The 27,035-nt window shown below is 67.7% G+C and overlaps 5 protein-coding genes across 7 annotated transcripts; all 5 read right to left on the reverse strand.

Moving 5' to 3' along the window:
* Window positions 1-298: 298 nt before the first annotated feature.
* MPP2 (MAGUK p55 scaffold protein 2) lies at window positions 299-8,957 on the reverse strand. 3 transcript variants are annotated; one of them, XM_086864352.1, is made up of 12 exons: window positions 8,875-8,957; window positions 7,234-7,352; window positions 6,719-6,877; window positions 6,458-6,607; window positions 5,945-6,172; window positions 4,514-4,645; window positions 3,958-4,063; window positions 3,365-3,433; window positions 3,100-3,261; window positions 1,718-1,920; window positions 1,512-1,640; window positions 299-1,205 (listed from the first exon to the last, which is right to left on the reverse strand). In XM_086864352.1, the coding sequence occupies exons 1-12, from the start codon at window positions 8,903-8,905 to the stop codon at window positions 1,029-1,031; spliced, it is 1,665 nt and encodes a 554-aa protein (XP_086720478.1). In that variant the 5' UTR covers window positions 8,906-8,957; the 3' UTR covers window positions 299-1,028. The 3 variants fall into 3 exon arrangements, with proteins under 3 accessions (XP_086720478.1, XP_086720479.1, XP_086720477.1); XM_086864353.1 differs by lacking the exon at window positions 8,875-8,957 and adding an exon at window positions 8,528-8,612; XM_086864351.1 differs by lacking the exon at window positions 8,875-8,957 and adding an exon at window positions 7,982-8,061.
* A 626-nt stretch (window positions 8,958-9,583) lies between these two features.
* LOC147649230 (pancreatic polypeptide-like) lies at window positions 9,584-11,803 on the reverse strand. The gene is made up of 4 exons (XM_086864503.1): window positions 11,752-11,803; window positions 10,400-10,574; window positions 9,935-10,005; window positions 9,584-9,654 (listed from the first exon to the last, which is right to left on the reverse strand). Exons 2-3 carry the CDS (start codon window positions 10,570-10,572, stop codon window positions 9,942-9,944), a joined length of 237 nt encoding a protein of 78 aa, XP_086720629.1. The 5' UTR covers window positions 10,573-10,574; window positions 11,752-11,803; the 3' UTR covers window positions 9,584-9,654; window positions 9,935-9,941.
* Window positions 11,804-13,401: 1,598 nt separating this feature from the next.
* Window positions 13,402-14,465, reverse strand: LOC147649231 (peptide YY-like). The gene is made up of 4 exons (XM_086864193.1): window positions 14,412-14,465; window positions 13,842-14,020; window positions 13,638-13,709; window positions 13,402-13,486 (listed from the first exon to the last, which is right to left on the reverse strand). Exons 2-4 carry the CDS (start codon window positions 14,018-14,020, stop codon window positions 13,462-13,464), a joined length of 276 nt encoding a protein of 91 aa, XP_086720319.1. The 5' UTR covers window positions 14,412-14,465; the 3' UTR covers window positions 13,402-13,461.
* Window positions 14,466-17,497: 3,032 nt separating this feature from the next.
* Window positions 17,498-20,103, reverse strand: TMEM101 (transmembrane protein 101). The gene is made up of 4 exons (XM_086864189.1): window positions 19,639-20,103; window positions 18,606-18,786; window positions 18,373-18,519; window positions 17,498-18,039 (listed from the first exon to the last, which is right to left on the reverse strand). The coding sequence occupies exons 1-4, from the start codon at window positions 19,773-19,775 to the stop codon at window positions 17,731-17,733; spliced, it is 774 nt and encodes a 257-aa protein (XP_086720315.1). The 5' UTR covers window positions 19,776-20,103; the 3' UTR covers window positions 17,498-17,730.
* Window positions 20,104-20,249: 146 nt separating this feature from the next.
* On the reverse strand, window positions 20,250-27,006 carry LSM12 (LSM12 homolog). Its single transcript, XM_086864190.1, has 5 exons — window positions 26,814-27,006; window positions 24,979-25,112; window positions 22,223-22,332; window positions 21,477-21,603; window positions 20,250-21,251 (listed from the first exon to the last, which is right to left on the reverse strand). The coding sequence occupies exons 1-5, from the start codon at window positions 26,932-26,934 to the stop codon at window positions 21,159-21,161; spliced, it is 585 nt and encodes a 194-aa protein (XP_086720316.1). The 5' UTR covers window positions 26,935-27,006; the 3' UTR covers window positions 20,250-21,158.
* Window positions 27,007-27,035: the final 29 nt, after the last annotated feature.

Here is a 27,035-nt window from a genome sequence, read left to right on the forward strand (position 1 = left end):
GGCGGCACCAAGGAAGGGTCCCGTGTGTGTGAAGGTGACACGCGTGTGACACATTCCCCGCACCCCCAGCCCGCCCTGCGCCCTCACACCGCTGGGAAATGGAGATTTACAGATAAAAAACGGGTGACACAGGTGACACGGGTGACACGGGTGACACGGGTGACACGGGTGACACGGGTGACACGGGTGACACAGGTGACACGGCTGACACGGGTGACACGGGTGACACGGGTGACACGGGTGACACGGGTGACACCAGCTCCCAAGCCACCCTCGCATTCACCACAAGGGACAAACCCATTTTTCTCTCCTTTAATAAAATCCACAGCAAAGTACCAAAAAGGAGCAAATGGCGGCAGGGACGGGGGGGACACGGGGGGGGCTCTGGGCAGGGGGGACACGGGGCACACCCTGCACCCCCCGTGTCCCTGTCCCTTGGGGACACCCCGTGTCACCACCCCAGACCCCCGCCGGCGAGTCCGCAGCCACAGCCCCCCGCTGGGTTAATGACAAGGTTAATTACAAGTCAGTTAAGGGTTAGTTAAGGGTTAATTACAGGGAGGGGGTTATTGCTACCCGGGAAGGGGTGACAGGGGACACGAGGGACAGTGAGGGACCCCCCACCCTGGTAAAGGGAGAACCCCCCGAGGAGGGGTTGTGGCCTGGGGGACAGGAGGGGACACCCGGGGCCACGTCAGGGCTGGGTGTGACCCCCCCAAACCCGCACCCCCATCCCCGCTCCCCAGCTGGGACAGGGGGGCTCCCCCAGGCTCTGGCAGTGACTCAGCTGGGTGGGAGCTGTGCCCCCCACGGGACCCCTCCGGCCGCCTCTGCCCCTCCCCACATTTGGGGCGGTGTAGGGGGGACAGAGGGGTCGGGCTCGGGCTGGGGGGGGTCTGCAGAGAGCCGCCCCCCGCGGGGCCGGGCACGGCGAGCTCATCGCACCTCTGGGTGAGACACAACCCCCTCGGCCCCCCCCGGCCCTCCTGGCTGGGTTCGGGGGGGCGAGGGGAGGGTTTGTGGGGTCCCTAATAGACCCAGGTGACGGGGACCCACTGGGGCTGCACGCGCAGGTGCTCCATGGCCTCCCGCAGCCGCCCGAAGGTGCGCTCCAGGTCATCGTTGGTCAGGCTCAGGTCGAAGTAGTGCCCGTACCCGCGCTGGATGCGGTTGCTCTCCTCCACCGTGCGCTGGGCGTCCGCCTCCTGCACCCCAAAGCCTGCCTCAGTTTCCCCATCGCCCGCAGGGATGGCGGGGACCAGCCACTGCGAGCCGCGTGTCCGCCTCCTGCACCCCAAAGCCTGCCTCAGTTTCCCCATCGCCAGCAGGGATGGCGGGGACCAGCCACTGCGAGCCGCGTGTCCGCCGCCTGCACCCCAAAGCCTGCCTCAGTTTCCCCATCGCCCGCAGGGATGGCGGGGACCAGCCACTGCGAGCCGCGTGTCCGCCTCCTGCACCCCAAAGCCTGCCTCAGTTTCCCCGCCCCTCCCCGGCCCCCGGCGGACCCGCACCGTGAGCTGCTTGGTGGCCACGCCGCTCTCCAGGGCCGCCCGGTTCATGGCTCGCAGCCTCTCGGGCCCGGGGGCCTCGATGAACACCACGTAGGGCACGAACTCCGCCGTCCTCAGCACCTTGACGGCCTGGCCGGGGGGCACAGCGCTCAGCCCCGCGGCGGGGGCTCCGGGCTGTCGCTGTCCCCCCCCGGCCGTGTCCCCACCTGCGGGTTCACGTCCAGGATGCACATCCTGCCCGTCTCCAGCACGGCGCGGATGGAGTCGATCCTGGTTCCGTACAGGTTCCCCTCGTACTCGCCGTGCTCCAGGTACCGCCCGGCCTTGATGTCCGCCTCCATCTCGCCCCGCGACACGAAGCGATAGCCCTGCCCGTCCCGCTCGCTCTCCTTCGGCTTCCGGGACGTGTCTGCCCGGGGACACCGCGGTGACACCGCAGGGACACCGCGGGGACACCGCGGGGACACCGCAGGGACACCGCAGGGACACCGCAGGGACACCGCAGGGACACGGCAGGGACTCCACAGGGACACGGCAGGGACACCGCGTCCGGCCCGAGTGGGCCTGGGGACACGGCTGAGGGGACGGGAATGGACACAGGGGACAGGGATGGACACAGGGGACAGGGATGGTCACAGGGATGGTCACAGGGATGGTCACAGGTCACAGGGATGGACACAGGGATGGTCACAGGGGACAGGGATGGTCACAGGGATGGTCACAGGGATGGACACACGGGGCACGGATGGTCACAGGGATGGTCACAGGGGACAGGGATGGTCACAGGGGACACGGATGGACACACGGGGCACGGATGGTCACACAGATGGTCACACGGATGGTCACACGGATGGTCACAGGGGACACGGATGGACACAGGGATGGTCACAGGGATGGTCACAGGGATGGTCACAGGGATGGTCACAGGGGACACGGATGGACACACGGGGCACGGATGGTAACATGGATGGTCACACGGATGGTCACAGGGATGGTCACAGGGATGGTCACAGGGGACACGGATGGTCACACGGATGGTCACACGGATGGTCACACGGATGGTCACACGGATGGTCACAGGGGACACGGATGGTCACACGGATGGTCACAGGGGACAGGGATGGACACAGGGATGGTCACAGGGGACAGGGATGGTCACAGGGATGGTCACAGGGGACACGGATGGTCACAGGGATGGTCACAGGGGACAGGGATGGTCACAGGGGACAGGGATGGACACAGGGATGGACACACGGGGCACGGATGGTCACAGGGATGGTCACAGGGGACACGGATGGACACACGGGGCACGGATGGTAACACGGATGGTCACACGGATGGTCACACGGATGGTCACAGGGGACAGGGATGGTCACAGGTGACAAGGATGGACACAGGGATGGTCACAGGGGACAGGGACGGTCACAGGGGACACGGATGGTCACAGGGATGGTCACAGGGATGGTCACAGGGATGGTCACAGGGATGGACACACGGGGCACGGATGGTAACACGGATGGTCACACGGATGGTCACACGGATGGTCACAGGGGACACGGATGACACGGGCGGGGACAGGGGCACTCACAGGGGATGGTGGTGCCGTAGCGCGCCTGGTCAGACATGATCAGTTTGTTCTTGAGGCTGCGGCGCCCCACGCCCTGAGCCCCGATCAGCACCAGCGTTTTCCGGCGGAACGGCGGCATCCGCGCCACCTCCTCGTAGATCAGCAGCTCGTGCCGGTCGAACTCTGGGCGGGGGACAGGGCTGGCAGCCGTCCCCGGGGACCCCGGGGCACCCTGTCCCAGCGGGTGCCACCACCGCTCCCCCGGCCACTGCCCCGGGACACTCACCCGCGTTCTTCGTCGTCAGGTACATCATCCTCTTCTTCCTCTTCCCGCTGAGGCTGCCGCACAGGGCCCCTGCGAGGGCGAGGGGCTGCTGAGCTGGGGACAGGGACAGGGACAGGGACAGGGACAGGGACACGGGAGCTGCGACAGGGACAGGGACAGGGACAGGGACAGGGGCAGGGACAGGGACAGGGACAGGGGCAGGGACAGGGACACGGGAGCTGCGACAGGGACAGGGACAGGGACAGGGGCAGGGACAGGGGCACGGGAGCTGGGACAGGGACAGGGACAGGGGACAGGGACAGGGACAGGGGCACGGGAGCTGGGACAGGGACAGGGACAGGGACAGGGACAGGGACAGCACCCTGCCTCGGGGACAGGGGCACAGGAGCTGGGACCTTCCTCAGCGCGGTGGGGACATCACCCTGAGAATCGGGGACTTCCTGCGGGACAATGCCCTGGGGACAGGACCTTGGGCCGCCGGGGACATTGTCACACGGCGCAGGGGACCCGCCGTGCTCCCCCCTCGGGAGGCGGCCGTTCCACGGCCTGCCCCGCCAGGTGTGTCCCCCGCGGCCAGGCCGATGTCCCCGTACCCGACGTGGGGGCCACCTCCCCGTCCCGCTTGACGAAGGCCTTGCGCTTCTCCTCCAGCAGCTGGCTGGGCACCAGCCCCGCGCTGCCGCCCTCCACGTGGCACGCCTGGGGACACAGAGCCACGCATGGGGACCCCCCTGGGCTCCAGAGACCCCTCCGACCCCACAGAGAACACCCCCAGCTGCGGGGACCCCCCCAGGTCCCACAAGGAACCTCTCAAGTTCCAGGGACTCCCAATTTCCAGGAACCCCTCGGCTCCAGCCCCCCCAAATCCCGATGGGGACACACATCCAGGAAAGCCCCGAATTTCCAGGGACCCTCCCCTGCTCCAGGGATTCCCCCAGTTCCCAGGTAGCCCCTCAGCTCCAAGGACCCCCCCCCGAGCTCCAGGGCCCCCCCACTTTACAGGAATTCTCCCAGGCACACCCCAAGTCCACAGGGACCCCTCCATCTCCCCCAGAACCTCCCAGCCCCAGCACCCCCTCTCCCTCCGTGGCCCAGGACGGAATCAAGGAGCCACAGGCCCCCCAGAGCACCCCCCAGGGCCCCCCTGACCTGCCACCAGTTGGGGTCATCCTGGTTGACGATCTGCAGCAGGTCCCCGGCCATGAACTTGAGCCCGGCCTCCTTGCAGGGGATGAGGCTGTCGGTGGCCGGGTCGTAGTCGAAGTGACACTTGACGAACACCTGAGGACCGGGGGATGAGCGGGAGGGACCCCCCCGCACCCCCGGGATCCTCCCTGTGCCCCCCCGGCTGCCTCAGTGTCCCCAGCGCCCGTGTCACACGCTCCCCCCGCCGGGGCGCCCCCGCCGTGCCCGGCTCAGCCAGGCCCGCACGGCCCCCGCGCACACCCAGAGGGCTCCGGCCGCCGCCGCCGCCCCCCACGCGACCACCACGGCGACCCCCAGGCACAGCCCCACGGCCACGGCCAGGCACACCAGCGTGCCCAGCGCCGCCAGCGCCGCGCCCGCGATGGCGCACATGGGGACGGGCAGGGACACGCGCCCGTGTGGCCCCAGAGGCAGCGGGGGGACAGCGCTGGAGGGGACAGTGCTGCAGGGACAGCGCTGGAGGGGACAGCCCTGGCAGGGACAGCCCTGGCAGGGGACAGCGCTGCTTTGTCCCCTCGGAGACGGGGGTGGCTGGCACGGGGTGGGGAGCGGCAGCACAGGGCGGGTGTCACCCGGCACCCAGGGCTGTGCGGGGACCGGGACAGGGCAGGGACCGGCAGGGGCCGCAGGGAGGGCACGGGGGGGGACACGGGGGTCCCGCCAGCCAAGGGACACGCGGCACGGACAGGGGGACAGCGGCTCGCGGGGCTCGGGGGACAAGACGGGGATGGGGACACAAGGCAGGGGGAGCTGTGGGCAGGGTGGTGAGTGCGGGATGCGGGGAGGGATGCGGGGAGGGATGCGGGGAGGGATGCGGGGTGGGATACAGGTGGGATGTAGGTGGGATGTAGGTGGGATGTAGCTTGGGATGCAGGTGGGATGTAGTTTGGGATGTATTTTGGGATGTAGTTTGGGATGTAGTTTGGGATGCGGGGCGGGATGCGGGCCAGTACCTGGCGGGGCGGGATGTAGTTTGGGATGCAGGGTTGGATGCAGGTGGGATGTAGTTTGGGATGTATTTTGGGATGTATTTTGGGATGTATTTTGGGATGCAGGTGGGATACAGGTGGGATGTATTTTGGGATGTAGTTTGGGATGTAGTTTGGGATGTAGTTTGGGATGTATTTTGGGATGTAGTTTGGGATGTAGTTTGGGATGTATTTTGGGATGCAGTTCGGGATGTAGTTTGGGATGCAGGTGGGATGTAGTTTGGGATGTAGTTTGGGATGTATTTTGGGATGTAGTTCGGGATGTATTTTGGGATGTAGTTCGGGATGTATTTTGGGATGCAGGTGGGATGTAGTTTGGGATGCAGGTGGGATGTATTTTGGGATGTATTTTGGGATGTAGTTTGGGATGTATTTTGGGATGTACCTGGCGGGGCGGGTGGGGCTCCTGGTAGCTGGGCAGGATCTTGAGCACGACGCTGCCGCTGGCGTGGCGCAGGCTGTCCTGCAGCGCCCGGGGGTCGCTGCCCACCTCGCGCCCGTTCACCTCGCGGATCACGTCCCCCACGTGCAGCAGCCCCTGCTGCGCCACCATCCCCCCGTGCAGGATGCGGGCGATCACCAGCTCCCCCCGCTCCACCCGGAACGTCACCCCCTGAGGGGACAGCCCCGCTCAGCCCCCGGCGGGGACACACCGCGGCACCCGTGACACCCGCCCGGCACCCAACAGGAGCCCCGCTATCACCCCCGTACCCCAAAACGCTCCCCGTCCCCCTCAAGAAGCCACCCGGCACCTCGCCGTGCCCAGGGCACCCCGAAATGCTCCATCACCCCCCAGTGCCAATACCCCATAGTGCTGCCGGCGTCCCCAGCACATCCCAGGACCCTGAAATGTCCCGCCCTCCCCTCCTCACGCGCCCCGCGGCCCCCCCGGGCTCACCAGGTTCTCCCCGGCTGCCTTGCGGATGCCCACCATGCGCACGGCGTCGGGGGGCACGGGCTGCGAGCCCAGGGACGCCTCCGGGCCCGGGCTGCTCGGGGGGGGGTCGTAACTCTTGGCGGCCACCGAGTCGTGGGTCTCCAGCAGCGACTGGGACAGGCGGGGCGGGGAGCGGGGGTCACCCCCGTGTCCCACGCGCCTGGCACACGCGTGCCACCGCGCCTGGCACGGGACAGAGGCTCCCGCTCGCGTCCCACGCACCTGGAAGTGGGGTTCCCGCAGGATCCGGGCCAGCTCCGCCGCCGCTGCCTGCACGTCGGGCCGCGCCAGGCGCCCGATGTCCCGCAGGATCTCCTGCACCAGCGCCAGGTTGTCCCCGCGCACCGCCTCCAGCTTCCGCTCCTCCAGCCGCTCGTGGGCCTGGGGACACCGCGGGGACACCCGGGACAGGCGGCTGAGGGCAGAGACCCCCGGGGCTGGGGGGATCGGGGACCCCCGGGGGAGGATTAGGGACCCCCGGATGGAGCGGGGGGCGGGGATTAGGGACAGCAGAGCTGTTTGGGACCCCCAGGGCCAGGGAGTTTAGGGACCCTCAGGGCCAGAGGGATCTGGGGGTGCTGGGGGCGATTAGGGACCCCTGGGGGCAGGGAATAGGGACCCCCAGGAGGTGACAGAAACACTGGAGCCTCCCCCCATTCACACGCGGGGGTCACCCCCAGACCCCCACACGGCCCGGGGGTGCCGGGGGGGGACCCGCGCCCCCCGTGCCCCCGTACCTTGGCCAGGGAGCGGACGATGGGGCTCTCCATGATGCCGCGGAGGAAGATGAGGTCAAGGTCGGCCACCCCCGGGGTCCCCGGGAGCCCCATCAGGTTGTCCAGGACCTGCTGCATGGCTGGGGGGGACACGGGGGGGACACGGGGGGGACACGGGGGGGACACACACAGGGACACCGGGCGGGGGGGGAGAGGAGGAGCAGCAACGTGGGTGAAAGTGCAGGCGGGGGTGCTCGTGTCCCCCCCGTTCCTGTCACAGTCACCCCTGGCCCCCCGCCCCCATCACGGGGACAAGTGTCGGGGTCCCCTGAGACAGGGAAATGTCCCCTCCTCGTTCAGCCGCAGGGACGGGGACGGAGCCCCGCAGCTGCCACCGCGCAGCCCCCCGGAGCAGAGTAACGGGAGGGGGCTGCAGGGGGGCGGTGGAAGGGGGGTGGTGCGATGGGGGGCGATGAGATGGGGGGGGCGATGCAATTGAGGGGGGGCCGCATCCGGGGCCGCGGGGGCGGGAGCGGCTGCGCGGCTGCGCTGCAATGGCGGGGGACGATGGCGATGCACCGGGGGGGCGGGGGGGGGACATCCATCAGCCCCCCCCTCAATCCAGGGGGGTCACAGCACCACCCGAACCCCTCAACCCCATCTCCCGCCGCCCGTCTCATCCCCCACCGCATCCCCGCCCCACGGCGCCCCCCGAGCGGCATCACCGGCCCCGGGGGCATCGCCCCCGGCCCCTCCCAGCCCCCGGTACCTGGGGGAGCCGGGGGGGCGCGGGCGGGGCCCGGGGCGTGCGGCGGGGACCCTGGGCCGGGGCGGCTCATGGCTGCGGGGCCGGGCTCCCCCGCCCCAGATCCGGGTACCGCCGCCCCCCCGCAACCCCCCGGCCCCGCGTGGGGCCCCCACCCGCGCCGGGCCCGCGCCCCCCGCCTTGCACACGCGTGTGCCCCGGGCGCGCTCCGGCCGCTTTGCCCCCCCCCCGGCGGCGGGGAGGGGGTCGGGGGTCGGGGGTCCGGGGGGGGTGCCGGCATCAGCTCACGCGCGCGGCCACGGCTCGTGCACGCGCATCTCCCGCGTGTGCACGCGCACGTGAGCACCCACGCGTGCAAAACACCCGAGCGCGCTCACGCGCGCGCGCCGACCCCGCGCACCCCCCCCACCGCCGCCGCGCGCCCGCGTGCGCGCGCCCCCGCTGACCCGCGCTCCCCGCGCGCGCCCCCGAGCGTCTCCCACGCGCGTTCCCGCTCGCGTGCAAAGGCACGGGCGCGCTCCCCGCGGCCCCCCCGCCGTGCCCGCTCACCCTCGCTCCACGGCCGTGCTCGCGCACCCGCCCCGCGCGCGGGTGGGACCCCCCGGCAGCGCCCCGCGGCGTGGGGAGGGGGCCGGCGGGGGCTCGGCCCCTTTAAGGGGGCGGTGGGAGGGGGGCGGGAGCGCGGATTTAAAGGGGCCGCGCCGCGCCCGCGTGCAAGGCGCGCGCGCCCCCGCCCGCGGAAACCGCGCGCGCGCGGACGAGGACGCGCGCTCGGGTCCCTCTCGAGGGGAGCCCCCCCCCTCCCCCCCCGCACACGCGCGTGCCCGACACCCCCCCCCGACCCTGCCCCCTCGCGCGTGCACGGGGGGCGTTTGCCCCTCCCGGTGCGCGCTCACCCGTGACCGAGGCGGGGGCGGCCGCCGGCATCGCTGCGGAGCCGCGGGACAATCGCGACTGGCACCGACCGGACGGGGACAGGGACGGGGACAGGGACGGGGACAGGGATGGCCGCGTAGGCGTGTCCACAGTGCCAGCACCCCCAGTGTCCCCAGCACCGCCAGCCGGTGTCCCCAGTGTCCCCAGCACAGCAGCCGTGTTCCCGACACCCTCAGTGGCCCCGTGTCCCCACCAGCATCCCCTCTGTCCCCAGTGTCACCGCCGTCCCCAGACACCCCCCGTACTCCCAGTACCCCCACTGCCTCCAGCCCAGTGTCCCCAGTGTCCCCCGTGTCCCCCGTGTCCCCAGTGTCCCCCAGTGTCCCCCGTGTCCCCAGTGTCCCCCGTGTCCCCCGTGCCCCCAGTGTCCCCCGTGCCCCCAGTGTCCCCCGTGCCCCCAGTGTCCCCAGTGTCCCCAGTGTCCCCCGTGTCCCCCGTGCCCCCAGTGTCCCCCGTGCCCCCAGTGTCCCCAGTGTCCCCAGTGTCCCCCGTGTTCCCAGTGTCCCCAGTGTCCCCCATGTCCCCCGTGTCCCCCATGTCCCCCGTGTCCCCAGTGTCCCCCGTGTCCCCAGTGTCCCCGAGCAGGCAGAGGCAGGACAGGCGGTGGCTGCAGGGGGGGATTTATTGCCGGGGGTCTGTCCCGGCCCCGCGGTGCCGGTTCTGGGGGGCTCGGGGGTGCAGCGGGGGCGGGGGGGCTGCACCTTCTGGGCGTCTTCACCCACTCGGCCCCGGCCGTGTCCCTGAAGCAAAAGGGGGGCTCACGCAGGGTCCCCAACGCCTTGTCCCCTTCCCCACTGAGCCCCCCTGGATCCCCCAGCCCCGTGTCCCCCACCCTGACACCCCCAGGTACCCCCTGGATCCCCCAGCCCCGTGTCCCCCACCCTGACACCCTCCAGGGTCTCCCCCTGGATCCCCCCGGGCTGCCCCGCCCAGAGCGCCCCTTCCCCCCGGGCTGTCCCCGCTGGGGAAACTGAGGCAGGGCCGGCCCGGGGGGCTCCTCCCGCCCCCCCCGTGCCTCACCTGGGGCTCAGCACCCCGGAGCGCCCCGGGGCTCCTCGGCCAGCGCTCGCCCGCCCGCCCGCTTCCCGTACCTGCAACGGGGACGCCTTATGGGGACGGGGGGACACCACGGGAGCGTGTCCCGATAGGGAGCGTGTCGCGACAGGGAGCGGCTCGTGCTGGGGAGCGCTTCGGGACGGGCAGCGTGTCCCGGGGGGGAGCGCATCCCGATGGGAGCACATCGGAACGGGGAGCATGTCGTGACGGGGAGCATGTCGCGATACGGGAGCATGCCGTGACGGGGAGCATGCCGTGACGGGGAGCATGCCGTGACGGGGAGCATGTCGCGATACGGGAGCATGCCGTGACCGGGAGCATGCCGTGATGGGGAGCATGCCGTGATGGGGAGCATGCCGTGACCGGGAGCATGCCGCGATACGGGAGCATGTCGCGATACGGGAGCACAGCGGGACGGGCCCTGCTCACCGCGGCCGGGTGACCACGTTCAGGTACTGCTGCAGGTCGTTGTAGAAGCGCAGCAGATCCTCCACGGGCGCGTCGTCCCCGGGGTACTCGGGCTGGGCCGGGGCCGCGCGGGGCCGCAGCGGCAGCAGCGCCAGAGCAGCGCAGGCCACCAACAACAGCGGGCGCGGGGCCATGGCTGCCACGGCGACAGCGACAGCGACAGCGACAGGGGCACGGACAGGGGCACGGACAGGGACAGGGGCACGGACAGGGACAGCGACAGCGGCACGGACAGGGACAGGGACAGGGACAGGGACAGGGACAGGGACAGGGACAGGAGCTCACACCCGTGCGCACCGCGCAGGGATGGGAACAGGACAGGCTGTGCTCTGACACAGAGCCCACACACACCTGTGCACACCTGGACACATCTGGACACACCCCTGCACACCTGGACACACCTGTGCACACCTGCACACCTGCACACCCCTGCACACCCTGTGTCCCAGCCCTGCACACCTGGACACCCCTGCACACCTGGACACTCCTGTACACCCCGTGTCCCACCCCTGCACACCCCTGCACACCCTGTGTCCCAGCCCTGCACACCTGGACACTCCTGCACACCTGCACACCCCTGCACACCCCGTGTCCCAGCCCTGCACACCTGCACACCCCTGCACACCCCTGCACACCCCTGTACACCCCGTGTCCCACCCCTGCACACCCCTGCACACACCTGTACACCCCTGCACACCCCGTGTCCCAGCCCTGCACACCCCGTGTCCCAGCCCTGCACCCCTGCACACCCCTGCACACCCCTGCACACCCCGTGTCCCAGCCCTGCACACCCCGTGTCCCAGCCCTGCACCCCTGCACACCCCTGCACACCCCTGCACACCTGCACACCCCTGCACACCTGTACACCCCTGTACACCCCTGTACACCCCGTGTCCCAGCCCTGCACACCCCTGCACACCCCGTGTCCCAGCCCTGCACACCCCTGCACACACCTGTGCACCCCTGCACACACCTGGACACCCCTGCACACCTGGACACCCCTGCACACCCCTGCACACCCCGTGTCCCACCCCTGCACCCCTGCACACCCCTGCACACCCCGTGGCCCAGCCCTGCACACCCCTGCACACCCCTGCACACCCCTGCACACCCCTGTACACCCCGTGGCCCAGCCCTGCACACCCCTGCACACCCCTGTACACCCCTGCACACCCCGTGGCCCAGCCCTGCGCACCTTCAGCCTTGCTCAGTTGCACACGGGTGCCCCACGCGTGTCCCCCGTGTCCCCTGCACACCCCGCTTGTCGCGGCCCCGCTCTCTGCCCACCCCGCCCGCTCCCCGTCCCCTCTCACCTCCTTCCTGGCGGGGGACAGGCGACACGAGGGGGCTGTGCCTGGCACGGGGGTGTCGCTGCCGCTGCTGCCGCTGCCGTGCCGGCCCTTTTATCCCCCCGTGTCCCGCTGATGTCACCCTGGTGCCCCCTCGGACTGGGAGGGGGGACAGGGGCCAGCGTGGGAGGTGACAGGGCCAGCTGGCCCCTGGTTAATGTTTGACCCCGCGCTGAGGGGGCTCCCGGAGGGGACAGGACGTGGACACGGGTGTCCGGCCCCACGGAGGGACACAGGGACAGGGGTGGGGACATCCATCACTGCTGGGTGCCCCCACCACCGCCCCCCACCCAGTGCGCCCCAGTATCCAACCCCAGTGTGCCGCAGCCCCCAGCCCAGCCCAGCCTCCCCTACTCACCCTCTCCAAAATTCCCACCCCTCACCCCCTTCCACTCCCCTCCTTTCACCTCCCAATCGCTCCCCACCCCCGACCCCCGTCCCTGCACCCCGACACCTCCTGTCCCTTGTTCTTCCCACCCCCCTGCCCCCCTCCATCCCCCCTCCATCCCCTCCATCCCCTCCATCCCCTCCATCCCCCCTCCATCCCCTCCATCCCCTCCATCCCCTCCATCCCCTCCATCCCCTCCATCCCCTCCATCCCCCATCCATCCCCTCCATCCCCCCTCCATCCCCCATCCATCCCCTCCATCCCCCCTCCATCCCCCCTCCGTCCCCTCCATCCCCTCCATCCCCCCATCCCCTCCATCCCCTCCATCCCCTCCATCCCCTCCATCCCCTCCATCCCCCCTCCATCCCCCCTCCGTCCCCTCCATCCCCTCCATCCCCCCATCCCCCCCATCCCCCCTCCATCCCCTCCATCCCCTCCATCCCCTCCATCCCCTCCATCCCCTCCATCCCCTCTCCATCCCCCCTCCATCCCCCCTCCATCCCCTCCATCCCCTCCATCCCTCCTCCATCCCCCCTCCATCCCCCCCATCCCCCCCACCCCTCCATCCCTTCCATCCCCTCCATCCCCCCCATCCCCTCCATCCCCCCTCCATCCCCCCTCCATCCCCCCTCCATCCCCTCCATCCCCTCCATCCCCTCCATCCCCTCCATCCCCTCCATCCCCTCCATCCCCTCCATCCCCTCTCCATCCCCTCCATCCCCTCCATCCCCTCTCCATCCCCCCTCCATCCCCCCTCCATCCCCTCCATCCCCTCCATCCCCTCCATCCCCTCCATCCCCTCCATCCCCTCTCCATCCCCTCCATCCCCTCCATCCCCTCTCCATCCCCCCTCCATCCCCCCTCCATCCCCTCCATCCCCTCCATCCCCTCCATCCCCTCCATCCCCTCCATCCCCTCCATCCCCTCTCCATCCCCTCCATCTCCTCCATCCCCTCCATCCCCCCCATCCCCTTCATCCCCTCCATCCCCTCCATCCCCCCGCGCCCCCCGCGCCCCCCGCGCCCCCCGCGCCCCCCGCACTCAGCGGACCCGCCCGTGCCCACGAGCTGCTCTTTATTGTCGCCGTGCAGGGACCACGCGGGGCCCCCCCGACAGCGCTGGGGAGGGGACGGGGTCGGGGGCTCCCCCCGACAGCGGGACGCCCCCGGGCCGGGTTCTGGGGGTCCCCGGCCCTCCAGCGGGGGGTCCCGCGCTGGCCTTGGGTCCCCTGGGGGGACCTGGAGAGATGGGGAGGATTTGGGGGACAGGGGGGCTGGGCGGGGCGGTCACCACGAGGAGTCATCATCGAACCTGCGGGAAGAGCCGGTGTGAGAAAAGGGGGAACGAGACCCCCGACCCCCCCCGGGACCCCGAACAGCCCCGGGACCCCCACCCCGGGGTGCGGGCGACAGCGCAGCCCCTGTGTGCGGCCAGGGAGGGGGACGGCGACGGGGACACTCACCGTGACCTGTCACTGCCGGCCCCCAGGAGCAGCTCCGCCACCGCGGCGCCGGGGCTGGAGCGTTTCCCGTACCTGCGGGACACGGGAGCGCGCGGGAGCAACGGGGACCCCGCGGGAGCGCGCGGGAGCAACGGGGACCCCGCGGGGGCGCGGGGACAGGGACGGGCGCAGCGAGGGGGACGCGTGTCCGGCCCTGTCGCTCACCTCTGCCGCGTGACCAGGTTGATGTAGTGGCGAAGGGCCGAGAAGTACCGGGCCATCTCCTCGGGGGACGCGTCGTCCCCGGGGCTCTCGGGTTTCGGGGGGTACGCGGCCGCCAGGCACAGCAGGACACAGAGGGACACGGCCACCAGCGCGCGCCACGGCCGCGGGGACATCACCATCTGCGGGGGGCGGCTGCGGGTGGGGCACCCCCATCGCCCCCGGGACCCCCGAGCCAGCTCTGCCCCCCCACCACACCCCGGGACCCCGTTCCCCGTGGGAATGTCACACCCCCAGAGCACCCCCAGCTCCCCAGAGCTGTGTTTCATCCCCCCCCCCGGGACCCCAGCCCCCCTGAAGGGACATCTTCACCCCCCGGGACCCCCCCATATCCAACGGGGACATCTCCCTCCCGGAGACCCCCCCCCAGTGTCCCCAAGGGAACTGTCCCACCCCCAAGGACCCCACGTGCACCCCAAGGGACCCCACAGGTCCCCAAGGTGACTGTCCCTCCTGGGGTCCCGCCCTCCCCTCAGGGACCCCCCGGGACCCCAGCCCCGTCCCCGCACTCACGATGGCGGAGGCAGAGGTGACAGGTGGGGCCTGGCCGAGGGGTGACAGTGCCGGGGACACGGCGGCTCCTGCGCCCGCCCGGGGTTTTATAGCCCGAGGGGGGCTGGTGGCTCCTCCCTCACGCGTGACAGACCCACGGGCACGCAGGACCCTGCCCCCCCCGCCACGGGCAGGCGACACGTGCCAGCACCTTGTCACTGTCCCCCGGCACAGCCCCCGGCCCGGGGCAGCGGGGCTGGGGAGGACAGAGCGGGGCGGGGGGTAGGACAAGGCTGGGACACACGGACACGGGGACAGGGGGACACGCGGACACGGGGACAGGGGGACACGCGCGTGGCCACAGGACACGGACACGGCAACGCCAGACGGGCACGGGACATGGGCACAGATGTGTGGTGTCACCACGGCACGGGCAGGTGAGACAGGAACATGACAGATGTGACACAGCCCTGGCACAGGGACACAGGACAGGGACACAGGACAGGGACACGGGTGTGACACAGCCCTGGCACAGGGACACAGGACAGGGACACAGGACAGGGACACGGGTGTGACACACAGCCCTGGCACAGGGACACAGGACAGGGACACAGGACAGGGACACAGGACAGGGACACGGGTGTCACACACAGCCCTGGCACACAAACCTGCCCTGGGACAGCCTCGGGGTGTGACAGGGGGACACAGGGACATCAGCCACACCCAGGGACACAAACATGGCAATGGGACAAGCCACCCACGGGGGACAGTGAAGGGGACAGACACACCCGCAGCCACGGCTGCCTCAGTTTCCCCAGACCGGGCACGAAGCCGCCACCACGGCCCTGTCACCGCAGCCCCCGCCGCCGCCATCGATCGCTGTCACCTCCCCAGGACGGATGAGGTGGCCTTTCCAGCCCCCCAGTCCGTTATGGATTTACCATTAAGGAGCAATCACCGGCTCCGGGGGAAACTGAGGCACGGCGGGACGCGGCGGGGACGTGCCCGCCGGGCAGGGGCCACCAAAGCCACCGCGGGGCTGCGGCGATGGGGAGAGGTGACAGAAGGGGGTCCCCAAAAACGCCGGGATGGCCCCACCGCATCTCCGGCCGGGCTGGAGGGGACACGGCCCGTGGGGACACCGGGGGGACACGGGAGGGTGCCAGCCCCGGCCGGAGGGGACACGGGAGGGTGCCAGCCCCGGCCGGAGGGGACACGGGAGGGTGCCAGCCCCGGCCGGAGGGGACGCGCTCCCCACTCGTGCCCCGCTGTCACCCGGCGGGCGGCGTCGGCGGGGACGCGGCTGGTGGCAGTGGCGGGGGCTGTCCCCCGTGGCGTGGCCGCTCTGTGACACCCGCCCGGAGCGGGGGACACGGGCGGGGGGTCCCGGCCGAGCGGCGCCGGGCTCGGGCAGCGCTGGGAGGGGGGAGCGGCCCCCGCAGCCCCCCCAGCCACGAACCTTTCCCGTCCCCGCGGCCGATGCGGAGCTGACGGGACCGAGGGGGCTGCGGGGACCCCCCCGCGGGGAAACTGAGGCAGGGGGGCTGGCTCCCCCCAGCCCCGCGCAGGGGGGGATCTGCCCCATCCCGGGGTCTGGGGAGAGACCCCGCCACAGCGACAATGTCACCGCGTTGTCACAGACGTCCCCCGGCCCGGGGTGGGGGGGGATCGGGGCGCGGGTGGCCCCCAGCGCCCCCCGGCAGCCGCGGGGGGGTCCGGGGGAGCTTTCTGCCCCATTTATCCGAGTGACAGCAAACAGACATTTTCCAAAGGTCACAGGATGGCTCTGCCGGCGGGGGGGCGCGGGCTGCACCCCCCGGCACGGGGGGGACCCCGACGGGGACAGGGGGGTGTCCCCTGCGTGCCCCCCCCGCTGCAAGGGCAGCGAGGAGGAAGAGGAGGGTCTGGGGGCGAAGGCGGGGGGCTGGAGCAGCCGGGGGGGCCCGGGGGGTGAGGAGCCGCGGTGGCCCCCCCGGGCAAACACGGCTCTGCCGCCTGCCCGCGTTTTATGGCCCCGGTTCCGCCGGAGGCGCATTAGGGCCCCCCCGAGGAAGCCGCTTATCAGCCCTGTTTGCTTTTCCGGGACACACGGACACCTGTCCCGGCCCCGGGGGGGACACACGGACACCTGCACAGCCCTGGGGACACACGGACACCTGCACAGCCCTGGGGACACACGGACACCTGTCCCGGGGGGGACACACGGACACCTGCACAGCCCTGGGGACACACGGACACCTGTCCCGGCCGGGGGACACACGGACACCTGTCCTGCCCTGGGGACACACGGACACCTGCCCCGGGGGGGACACACGGACACCTGTCCTGCCCCGGGGACACACGGACACCTGTCCCGGGGGGGACACACGGACACCTGCACAGCCCCAGGGGGACACACGGACACCTGTCCTGGCCGGGGGACACACGGACACCTGCACAGCCCCGGGGGGGACACACGGACACCTGTCCTGCCCTGGGGACACACGGACACCTGCACAGCCCTGGGGACACACGGACACCTGTCCCGGCCGGGGGGACACACGGACACCTGTCCCGGCCGGGGGGACACACGGACACCTGCACAGCCCTGGGGACACACGGACACCTGCACAGCCCCGGGGGGGACACACGGACACCTGCACAGCCCCGGGGGGACACACAGCCCGGGGACAGCCCGGGGACAGTGAGGACAGCCTGTGGGGACCCCGGGGGTTGCCAGGCGCTCCCTGGGTCCCTCTGGGACCCCCACCCGTGCCAGAGCACCCACAGCTCCTCCCCCGGGTCCCCAGAGCGGGACCCCTCAAGCAGCTCCTTAAGGCCCTGTCCCCCCCAAAGCGGCTCCCCATGCAGGTCCCCCAAAACACCACAAGCTGCCAGAGCTCTGCCCCCCGAGCCCCCCAGAGCATCTCCCCCAACCCAGCTCCCCCCAAAAGTGACTCCTCTGAAGCCTCTTCCCCCAGAGCAGCTCTCCCCTCGACATCGGCTCCCCAGAGCGTTCCTGCCCTGCAGTTCCAGGACCCCGAAAGCAGCTGCTGCCCCCCGAAGCTGCAGCCCCTCCCCTGGCACCCAAACCCCCCAGGGTGAGACATTAAAGATTTCTCAGTGCATCAGTAAAAATACATTTTCTTGTGGGGGGAGCAGTGACACCCCTCAGCAGGGAGAGGGGCCCTGGCCACACAGTGGCCGCCACCCCCCAGGCAGGACCCCCCACCCGTCCTCCGCCACAATTATCAAATATTTACAAACAACACAAATAAAAACAAAATCAACCAATAAATAGTGATGCTCCTTAAAAAAACCCCTCCCAGCCCCGATCCCCAGCTCATCCCACGCCGTCCCCTCATCCGTCGGTGGCCAGGATGACCACGGCCCCGAAGATGCCGACGTTTTGGCCGATGAGCTTCATCTGGTTCCAGAACTCGACGCGCCGCAGGGCGTGCCAGTAGCCCAGGTTGCCGTCGATGAGGAGGATGGCCAGGGGCAGCAGCACGGCCAGGACCTGCGCCGCCGCCCGCACGTAGTAACCCGACAGGAAGGCCAGGGCCAGCAGCCCGTAGAGCAGGAACAGCAGCTGCAGGGCCAGCTCACCCCCCAGCAGGTGGTCCAGGTAGGCCAGGCGGTCCTCGGTGCTGTGCTGCAGGGAGTAGGCCTGTGGGGACAGGGGACAATGGGGACTCTGGGGACACGGGGGACTCTGGGGACACTGGGGATAGTGGGGACATTGGGGACACTGGGGACACTGGGGACACTGGGGATAGTGGGGACATTGGGGACACTGGGGACTCTGGTGACACTGGGGACTCTGGGGACACTGGGGACAGTGGCAGCAGGGCGAGTGATGGGGATGGAGCTTCTCCTGCAGGGACCTGTGTGCCCAGCCCACAGCTGTGGCCACTGGCCCTGGCTGTCCCTTGGCTGTCCCCCAGCTGTCCCCAGGCTGTCCCCCAGCTGTCCCCAGCTGTCCCCAGGCTGTCCCCATTACCTGGCAGATGAGGTAGATGCCCAGGAACACCTGTCCCGTGGACTGCAGGGAGCGGCTGCGCGGTTTCTGCCGGTACAGCTCCCCGGCGCCGCTGGCCAGGATCAGGAAGCCGCCGATGATGGCGATGGTGCGCGAGTACATCCGCACCTGCGGGGCCACGGCGGCGTCACGGCTGCCCTGGGGCCGCGGGGGCCATGGGGCCGCGGGGGCTGCGGGGGCTGCAGGGGTCTCACCTTCAGCCAGTCGCCGTAGTGGACGTGGCCCCCGACGTGGGCGGCGTAGGTGGCCACCGCCAGCTGCAGCGCGGCCCCCAGCGCGAACCAGCGCCGCTTGACCCCGAAGGACATGAAGCTGGCGCAGAGCACGGCCACGCCCATGTCCACGTACAGGTACGGCACCGGGATGTCCGGCTTCCTGCGGGGACGGCAGCTCCGGCACCCCCAGACTCACCCCGAGCCCCCAGACCCTCCCTGGGGTTATCGGTGAGGCACAGCCCCTCTGTGCCCCACACAGCCCCTCCGTGCCCCACAGAGCCCCTCCGTGCCCCACACAGCCCCTCCGTGCCCCACACAGCCCCTCCGTGCCCCACACAGCCCCTCCGTGCCCCACACAGCCCCTCCGTGCCCCACACAGCCCCTCCGTGCCCCACACAGCCCCTCCGTGCCCCTCCGTGCCCCCCACTGCTGCTGGGACCCCTTCCCCACAGCCCAGCGCTGCCCCTCAGCCCTGGGCAGCAGCTCTGGGCCCCACTCAAACCCCCCTGAACCACCCCAAACCCCCCTGAACCACCTCAAACCCCCCAACCCCACCTCAAACCCCACCTCAAAGCCCCATGAACCACCCCAAACCCCCCAACCCCGCCTCAAACCCCACTCAAACCCCCCTGAACCACCCCAAACCCCCCAACCCCACCCCAAACCCTCCTGAACCACCTCAAACCCCACAGACCCCTCTCAAACCCCACCTCAAACCCCCCTGTCCCAGCCCCACCGAGGGTCCCTGTCACCCGGAGCAGCCCCACACTGACCCAGGAGCCCCCCAGGAGCCCCCCAGCCCCTCACAGCCCCCCCAGCCCCCCACACCGCCCCGCGTTTCTCCCACGCCCCACACCAGGCTCCGGCCCCCAGCCCCTCAGAGCCCCAAACCCACCCGCGGACTCTCCCAGATCCCCCCCAGCCCAGCCCCACGCCCGCCCCTTCCCGCCCGGGCCCCCTCCCCAGCACCACTTGCAGGCGCCCCGGCCCGTCCCGAGCCCCGGGCGCGCACCGGCGCAGGTCGGCGCGCTCCGCGCACAGCAGGAGCCCGCTGAAGCAGTGCCAGAAGGGGAAGCGGGTGAGCAGGACGCCGCCGCCCGCCGTGAGCAGGCGAAGCGCCCGCCGCCTCCACCCGCGGCCCGCCGCCATTACCGGGCTGTCCCGCCGGAAGTGCCGCGCCGGAAGTGCCGGCTCGCGGACCAATCAGCGCCGCCCAGCGCCCCGCCAAGGGGAAGCCACGCCCCTTCATTTGGAGCACGCTCATTGCGCTCAGGCCGCGCCCCTCCGTTCAAAGCGCGTTCGCTGCCCCGGAGCCGCGGCCCCGCTCTGAACCGCCGCTCCCACCGAGCCTCCACCCTGCCCTGGCCCGCGCCTTCTCCATGAACCCGCGCCTCTTCCAGCGGAACCCCTGCCGTGCCCGACACCGCGCCAAATCAACCCCGCAACCCCTCATTGCCGCGCCAGGCCCCGCCCCGTCAGAGCAAACCCCGCCCCCGGACACGCCCACTCCCCATGGTCCCGCCCCCATAATGTCCATACATAATAAAGCTCCGCCCATAGCCACGCCCACTCCCCGGCCACGCCCCCGATGCCACGCCCCCATTGAGCCCTCACAGACTCCGGTGATGGTTAAAAAAATTTCGGGTTTTTATTGTTTTTTGCTAAACAAGACTAAAAAATTTTCCTTTTTTTTTCTTTTTTTTTTTTTAATTTTTTTTTTTAATCTTTAACTTTTCTAAAGGCAGGGCTTGAATCGTTTTGAGTTTGATCTGCTTTTTTTTTTTTTTTCTTTAATAATAATAATAAAAAAAAAAAAGAAAGGAAATAAAATGAAGAGGGGGGAGGATCGTGGCAAAAAAAAAAAAAATAAAATTAAAAAAGAAATTAAAAATTAAATGAAAAAGGGCAAAAAAGAATTTAAAAACATAAAGGAAATGGGGAGAAAACCCCAAATCCAGGTTCTGGCTGCTCCCAGGGCAGGTTAGAGGGATTTTTTGCCACGACCCTGCTAGAAGCAGACAAATATTTAAAGAACATTTTAATATATATTCATATATATATTTAAAGATAAGAAAAATAAGACTAATTCAAGCCTTGCCCTGTGCAAAGAAAATTAAAACGAGACCACGTAGGTCACAAGGGTCCCGGGTGGGCCACCACAGTCAGCTCGTTAACTTTATTTTCTGGGGGGCATTTTGGGGAACAGGGAGGCAGGAATTGGGAGGAAAAGGAAAAAAAAAAAAAGTCCAAAAAATAAAATTAACAGAGTCTGACTGGCTGGAGGGAGAAACCATGGCGGAAAAACAAAGTCTGTTAGTCAAGTAATGCGTGAGGAGCTTTAAATTATTCTTTTTTTTTTTTCTCGTTTGTTTTAAAGTCTAAAGTTTGGAATTGGTTGAGATTCCCAAGAGAGAGAGAGAGAGAGAGAAAAAAAAAAAAAAAAAAAAAAAAAAAAAGGAAATAAAAGTTGAAGGTGCCCCCAGTGCCACCTCCGGGGAGGGGACACGGGGACGGGGTGAGCCCGAGGTGGCCTCAGGATGAGAGGGACGTGTCCTTCTGTGTCTGCTGTGCTTGTGAACGCTGCAGGACCTTCTGGCTCTCCACGTCCCGAAAGTGTTTCTCCACCTGCAGGGGAAGGGGGGATTTAGGGGAGGAACGGTGCCCAAGGGGGGCTGCAGAGCCCCGGGAAGGGCTGGGGTGTCCCCAGGGAGGTGACACCCGCCCTGCCTGTCCCCTCCTCAGCGTTCTCAACACACAGCTGGAGGGAGGAGGGCAGGGGGATGGCCAGGATGGGCTCCTGGGTGTCCCCAGGGACGTGTCCCCCCCCCAGCACCCCCAGCCCACACTCACTATTTTGCGTACGTGGCTCAGGGCGCTTCCCTCTTTGCCTTTACAGTTTTCCACCTGGTACGGAGGGGCAATGACGACTTCTTCCATCACAACTATGTTCTTCTCCTGCCATTTACAGTCTTTAATGCTGAGGGGAGGGACAACGCCATCAGGGAACGCCACCTGGCCTGGGAAAGCCACCACTGCCCCCCGGGGTGGGTCTGTGTCCCAGCGAGAGGGCAAAGAGCCCCCCTGGTCACTGCAGCTGGAGAGGGGTGGGAGCCCAGGGGGGTGGGATGTGCCAGCAAGGGGCAGGGAGCGGGCAGGGAGCCACCCTCCCTCCCTGAGATCCCACCCAGCACATCCCAGGACACGTCAGAGCCTCCCAGAGCGACCCAGCAAAGGGAATCCCCCAAAAAGCAGCCTGGGGACCCCGAGGTGGGCACTGGGGACCCCGAGGCGGGCACTGGGGACCCTGAGGCGGGGCACTGGGGACCCCGAGGCGGGCACTGGGGACCCTGAGGCGGGCACTGGGGACCCCGAGGCGGGCACTGGGGACCCTGAGGCGGGCACTGGGGACCCCGAGGTGGGCACTGGGGACCCCGAGGCGGGCACTGGGGACCCTGAGGCGGGCACTGGGGACCCCGAGGTGGGCACTGGGGACCCCGAGGGGGGCACTGGGGACCCCGAGGGGGGCACTGGGGACCCCGAGGCGGGCACTGGGGACCCTGAGGCGGGGCACTGGGGGCCCCGAGGTGGGCACTTACGTCTTATGGATGGTCTGGAAGAGCTGCTGCCCCTCCAGAGAGACACCAGCACTAATTGCATATGCCTGGCTCATCTTCTCCTCCTTCTCCGTCCGCGCTTTGTTGGCAAGCTGGGAAAACACGGGGACAGGGAATTGGGCTGGGAGCAATGAGGGGGCACAGGGACCCCCCGACACAGCTCTGCCCCGTGTGATTCCAGCTGAAATTCCCCTGCTGAGGCACCCTCACCACTGCCGGAGATTTGGGGGATGGTGGTGCCACCTTTCCACGTCCCCCTGTCCCTTCCCCGTGGCCTCTTCTGAATCAGTTGTGGCATTTTAGGTGCAAACCACCCTCACTGCTCCCTTTACTTGGGAGGGAGATGGGGAAAAGGAGCCTGAAATACCCGACAGGCTGGGAGTAAACGCTCCATGCAGGAGTACGAGCAACTTTAGCCTGCAGCAATTGATTTGCTCCCAAAAAATAACCAGAATTGGTTATCTGGGAGTGGCATCCGTGTGTGGGGAGGTGTGATTACACACAGGGTGCTGGAATAGAGATGGAAAACCCCGACCCTGGCATCCCCCATGTTGAATCCCATGGATGTGGGAGGAGAAGGATGCAGCGCCTGGAGGCAGCAGCCCTGGACCAGCTGCCTTTTCCTGGCTGGAGATGCCGCAGTGGAGGAGCCACATCAGCATCATCCCTCCTCTTCCTCCTCCTGGAGCCTCCTCATTCCTGGGAGCACACCCAGAGCTGGACTGGCTTCCTGGCGCTGGCTGAGGGGGTTTCACCCCTCCCGAAGCCCCTCGGGGTAGGGAAAGGCCGAGCTCCCTCTGGCTGGGGACACTTCAGTGCCTCTCCCAGCCGTGTCCCCTCTCAGTGCCCTGGGAGCAGTCACTGCAGGGGCACGGGGACGCTCCCCGTGTGCTCCCCGTCCTCATCCCAACAGGGACAGGAGCCTTCCTCACCTTCACAAGCCACCCACCCCATGCCATGGTAGAACTGCTCTGTCCAAGACCCCCAGGCAGGCTTCCAAACCAGGCACAACGTTCCACAGGAACTTCCCTGCACCCCACACCCTTCCCTGCCCCTCATCCAGGTAGGGCAGCCATCCCGAGGCTGGAGAACTGGGATCCTGACCATCCACACTGGGAAGGGCTGGAACTGTGGGACCGAGCATTGGGGATCCCCTGTGCCGTGTCCTCCCTGAGCAGATCCCCCTTCCCCAGCCTGAGGTTTAGATCCCCTCTGTCCCAAGCCTCTGGCTTCCCCGAGCCTTGGGATGCTCCAACAGCAGCTGCTGCACCCAGACTTGGGGACAGCCCTGGGGAGAGGCCACCGGGAGGTGACCGGACACCCCGGAGAGGTGCCAGCAGCACCCCAGCATTTCCACAGGGATCCAGCCATCACCCATCACTCCCCTGCAGCACCACGTGCTCCCCCTGCCCGTCCACGCCTGCCAAGAGGAAGCGGATCAGGCTCCTGGATGTGAGCGCTGCACGGAGCTCCAGGGCTCCCCTGCACACACCTTGTGCAGGCGGCATGAATGGATGAGTCACCTCCCCGCTCCCTCAGGATCAATGACGGAATCGGCAGCACGCAGGGAGGGACCGCCAGGGCCACCAAGGTTCGTGCCAGGGCCACCAAGAACCACGCCAGGCTCCCCCAGTGCCAGGGTTGCCCTCATGCCACCTGGGTGGCGATGGAGGGGATCCCTCCAGAATCTCCTGCAGTGGCAGATGGCTGTGCCGAGCTCCTCTGGTGGCACAGGGGGTGTTCCCAAAAGTCCCCAACTCTCCGGGTTCCCTGCAGCACCACCAGCACTCCCACGTGCCCAGCCCTCCTCCTCCTCCTCCTCCTCCCAGTACAACCAGTACCAGCCACCAACATCCCAGTCCCTGAACATCCATGGGGAAGGGGATGTGGGGCAGGGCCCCACAGAACTCCCCTCCTGCCACTGGAGTGGCCCTTCCAGCTCGACTCCACCTGTAATTTCCCCACACACCAAATCCACAATCACTGGGATGCTGGAGAAGACCAGAGAGCACCGGAATTCCTGAGGGGGTTCCCTCGGGCTGCGCTCCCAGCCGTGTCACTCGCTGCAGTGACAGCCAACAGTCACATCGTGGTGGCAGCTGTGTCATCCCGGACCTCGGAGGTGTTAATCCATCGGGAAGGGACCCGGGGAGGGGATGGACACCCAGCTGGTGCCACCTGCTGTGACACAGAGCCTCGGGAGAGGTGTCCCTGTGGGACACGGAGGTGACAAGTGAGCCCCCCACAGCTGGATTCAGCCCAGCACCGAGGGCTCGGGGTCACCTTCCCTTTCTTCCCAGGATGGATGAAAAGCAGTTCCTCAGAATTCCATGAGCTCCACATCTTCACCCCTCCTGTCCTCTCCAAAACGCCAGTCTAGACCCAAACCAGCATCATCCAGACCCCAAACACCACCACCTACCCCAAACTACCAAAACCCAGGCTCCAAACCCAAGCCCCAAAACAAGATCACCTTAGATCCCAAAAATGCCCCAAAATCCAGGTCCCCAAATGCAAAAATCTAGACATAAAACCCATGCCCCAAAACCACCCAAAATCCAGGCCCTAAATGCCAATATCCAGACCCTAAACCAAACAAAACCCAGAGCCAAATGGCCAAAGCCCAGAGCCAGAATGGAGCTGGGGGAAGCTGTGCTGGGAGCAGGCGAGCTCCAGAGGCGAATCCCGCTGGATCCCTGCAGGATTCCCGGGGATCCCTGCGGGAGGGGCTCTCTCACCTTGCTGACGTTGAGGGAGGCTAAAGGGGGAGGCGTTTCCGTGCGGTCATTGATTATTTCCACTTCTGACACGTACTGTAAGTTTACGAGCAGGATGTCTGCGTGGTTGGGCTTGCCACTGGAAGAGGGGCATTCTGGAAGGGGGGGGATTAAGGAAAACAAATCCAGAGGGAGGTTTTTATAGGTGGGACACAGCCCAGGAGCAAACCGGGACAGGGTGGGTTTGTGGGAAGCTCCTCTGCTCCCTTGTCCCCTCTTGGGATAAGCAGTGATCCCAACAGAGCCGCTCCTCTCTCTCTGGGCCCATCTGGGGCTGATCCTGGTCTATCCCAGCTCCAGACTGAGTTTTCCAGTCCTGGTCCACCAACACCAGCCCACCACCACCACTGGCCTGAACCAGCACCACCAAATTTGCACTTTTTCCACCAGAACTCTTTCCTCTTGCGGGCAGCAGCCTCCCTGGGAGCATTCCCTGTTCTGGAAGAAGGGAATTGCCAGGAGAGGGACGCACAAGGTTTGTTGTTGGCACTGCTCTGTGAATGAAACACCCCCAAAAAAAACCCCATCCCTTCCAGAGCTGCCAGGGATCCCTGCACTATCCCCAGCTCCCATGAGGATGGACAGAGGGATGGAGCAGGGAGCACGGCACGGAGAGTGCCAACGCCATCTCCTCCTGGAACAGATCCCCCTGGAGATCCCTGCTCCCCTCCCAGCACCCCTGAGCACAAGGTGGAGCCCCCCCTAAAAAAAGCCAGGGAATTCCAATCTTTCCCTTTGGGGGATGAGCTGGAGCATCCCAGCTTTGGGAGGAAGAGGTGGAAGGGAAGCGCTCAGCCCTCTGTGGGGCAGACAAACAGCACTGAGCAACCTGTTGGATCCTCTGGGATTTTCCTGCTGTCTCTAGCGGGACCTGGGAGCTCCCCTGGCTCCAGCCACATCCCAGGCACCCAGGGGGCCTTCTCCTATTGTGTTTCCCACAGCTCCAGCCACAAAACCCTTTCCCAGCTCCTCATTCCCTGCAGAACCCACCCCTGGGCCCCCAGAACTCCAACGCCAGCCCTGAGCTGAGCATTCACCTTCCCCCCTCTCCTGGGTGCTTTCCAACAGCCCTTGGCTTTTCTCATTCCCTGCAGATTCCAAACAAAACCATATCCACATATATTCATACTGGGGGGGCCGGGAACGCCCCACTGCCCCCACACACCCCAATACAGGGTTCCTCAGTGCCCCCCAAAAAACCTCCAGGACAAGTCCCCCCCCATTCTCCCCAAAACTGGGTGTTCTCTCTCCCCCAGTTTAATCCAGTGCAGGGCTCCCCACTCGCCCTCAAAAGCTCTTTATAATACAGGGCCCCTCATTCTCCCCATTCACCCCAATACAGGCTCCCCAATCCCCCCCAATCCCCCCAATCCAAACCTCCTCACTCCCCCCAAAAACTCCCTCTAGGACACCCCACATCCATTTACCCAACACAAGACCCCCGCCTCCCCCATTCTCCGGGGCACAGGGCTCCTGAACCCCCCGCTCATGGATCACAAGGGCCCCCAATCCCTCCTCACCGATCCCCCCGTTCACCCCCACAAAAGTCTCTCCAATTCCCCCAAAACCTCCCTGCCGGACTCCCCACTCCCCCCCTCCCTCGGGGGTCTCCCCGCTACCCCTCAAACCCCTCCCTGTCGCCGCCCACCTCGATCCCCTCACACCCCCTCCCCTCCTTCCCCCCTTTCCCCTCCCTCCCTCACGCCCCCCCCGCTCCCCATCGGGCGGGCCGCAGAGGCCCGAGCGGGCCGCGCCGGGGCCGGGACCAGCGCGGCGAGGCGCGGGCGGGTGGATACTGAGCGCCAGCATCTTGCTGGGGTAGTCGAAGGCGACGACCTCGCCCTGGAGGCGCTGCTCCTGGCAGGTGCGGCAGGACACCTGGCTGCCCACGCTGAAGTACTCGCCCGGCGCCGCCATCTTGTCCGCCCGCAGCGCCCGCGGCTCCGCTCGCCTCGGCCAGGCGCGGCGGGGGCGGGGCCGCGCGGCAGCGAGGGCGGGGATTGGCGCTCCGCCCCGCC

The sequence above is a fragment of the Cyanistes caeruleus genome, chromosome 27 (genome assembly GCF_971803275.1).
Source record: "Cyanistes caeruleus chromosome 27, bCyaCae1.hap1.1, whole genome shotgun sequence".
Classification (NCBI taxonomy): Eukaryota; Metazoa; Chordata; class Aves; order Passeriformes; family Paridae; genus Cyanistes; species Cyanistes caeruleus.

Excerpts from the sequence above, each read along its gene's own strand:
- TMEM101 (XM_086864189.1), bottom strand. The coding sequence starts at position 19,775 with ATGGCGGCGGGCCGCGGGTGGAGGCGGCGGGCGCTTCGCCTGCTCACG. Across the intron at positions 18,520-18,605 it reads ACTACGGCGACTGGCTGAAG|GTGCGGATGTACTCGCGCAC; the intron begins GTGAGACCCCTG and ends GTGGCCCCGCAG. Across the intron at positions 18,040-18,372 it reads GCATCTACCTCATCTGCCAG|GCCTACTCCCTGCAGCACAG; the intron begins GTAATGGGGACA and ends CTGTCCCCACAG.
- LOC147649231 (XM_086864193.1), bottom strand. The coding sequence starts at position 14,020 with ATGGTGATGTCCCCGCGGCCGTGGCGCGCGCTGGTGGCCGTGTCCCTC. Across the intron at positions 13,710-13,841 it reads AACCTGGTCACGCGGCAGAG|GTACGGGAAACGCTCCAGCC; the intron begins GTGAGCGACAGG and ends CGTGTCCCGCAG. Across the intron at positions 13,487-13,637 it reads GCCGGCAGTGACAGGTCACG|GTTCGATGATGACTCCTCGT; the intron begins GTGAGTGTCCCC and ends CTCTTCCCGCAG.
- LSM12 (XM_086864190.1), bottom strand. The coding sequence starts at position 26,934 with ATGGCGGCGCCGGGCGAGTACTTCAGCGTGGGCAGCCAGGTGTCCTGC. Across the intron at positions 25,113-26,813 it reads CAGCAAGATGCTGGCGCTCA|AATGCCCCTCTTCCAGTGGC; the intron begins GTATCCACCCGC and ends CCCCCCTTCCAG. Across the intron at positions 21,252-21,476 it reads TGAGCCACGTACGCAAAATA|GTGGAGAAACACTTTCGGGA; the intron begins GTGAGTGTGGGC and ends CTTCCCCTGCAG.
- MPP2 (XM_086864351.1), bottom strand. The coding sequence starts at position 8,051 with ATGAGCCGCCCCGGCCCAGGGTCCCCGCCGCACGCCCCGGGCCCCGCC. Across the intron at positions 4,646-5,944 it reads AGCCCCACCCGCCCCGCCAG|GTGTTCGTCAAGTGTCACTT; the intron begins GTACATCCCAAA and ends CCCGGTCCTCAG. Across the intron at positions 1,206-1,511 it reads TGGCCACCAAGCAGCTCACG|GAGGCGGACGCCCAGCGCAC; the intron begins GTGCGGGTCCGC and ends TTTGGGGTGCAG.
- LOC147649230 (XM_086864503.1), bottom strand. The coding sequence starts at position 10,572 with ATGGCCCCGCGCCCGCTGTTGTTGGTGGCCTGCGCTGCTCTGGCGCTG. Across the intron at positions 10,006-10,399 it reads AACGTGGTCACCCGGCCGCG|GTACGGGAAGCGGGCGGGCG; the intron begins GTGAGCAGGGCC and ends TCCCCGTTGCAG.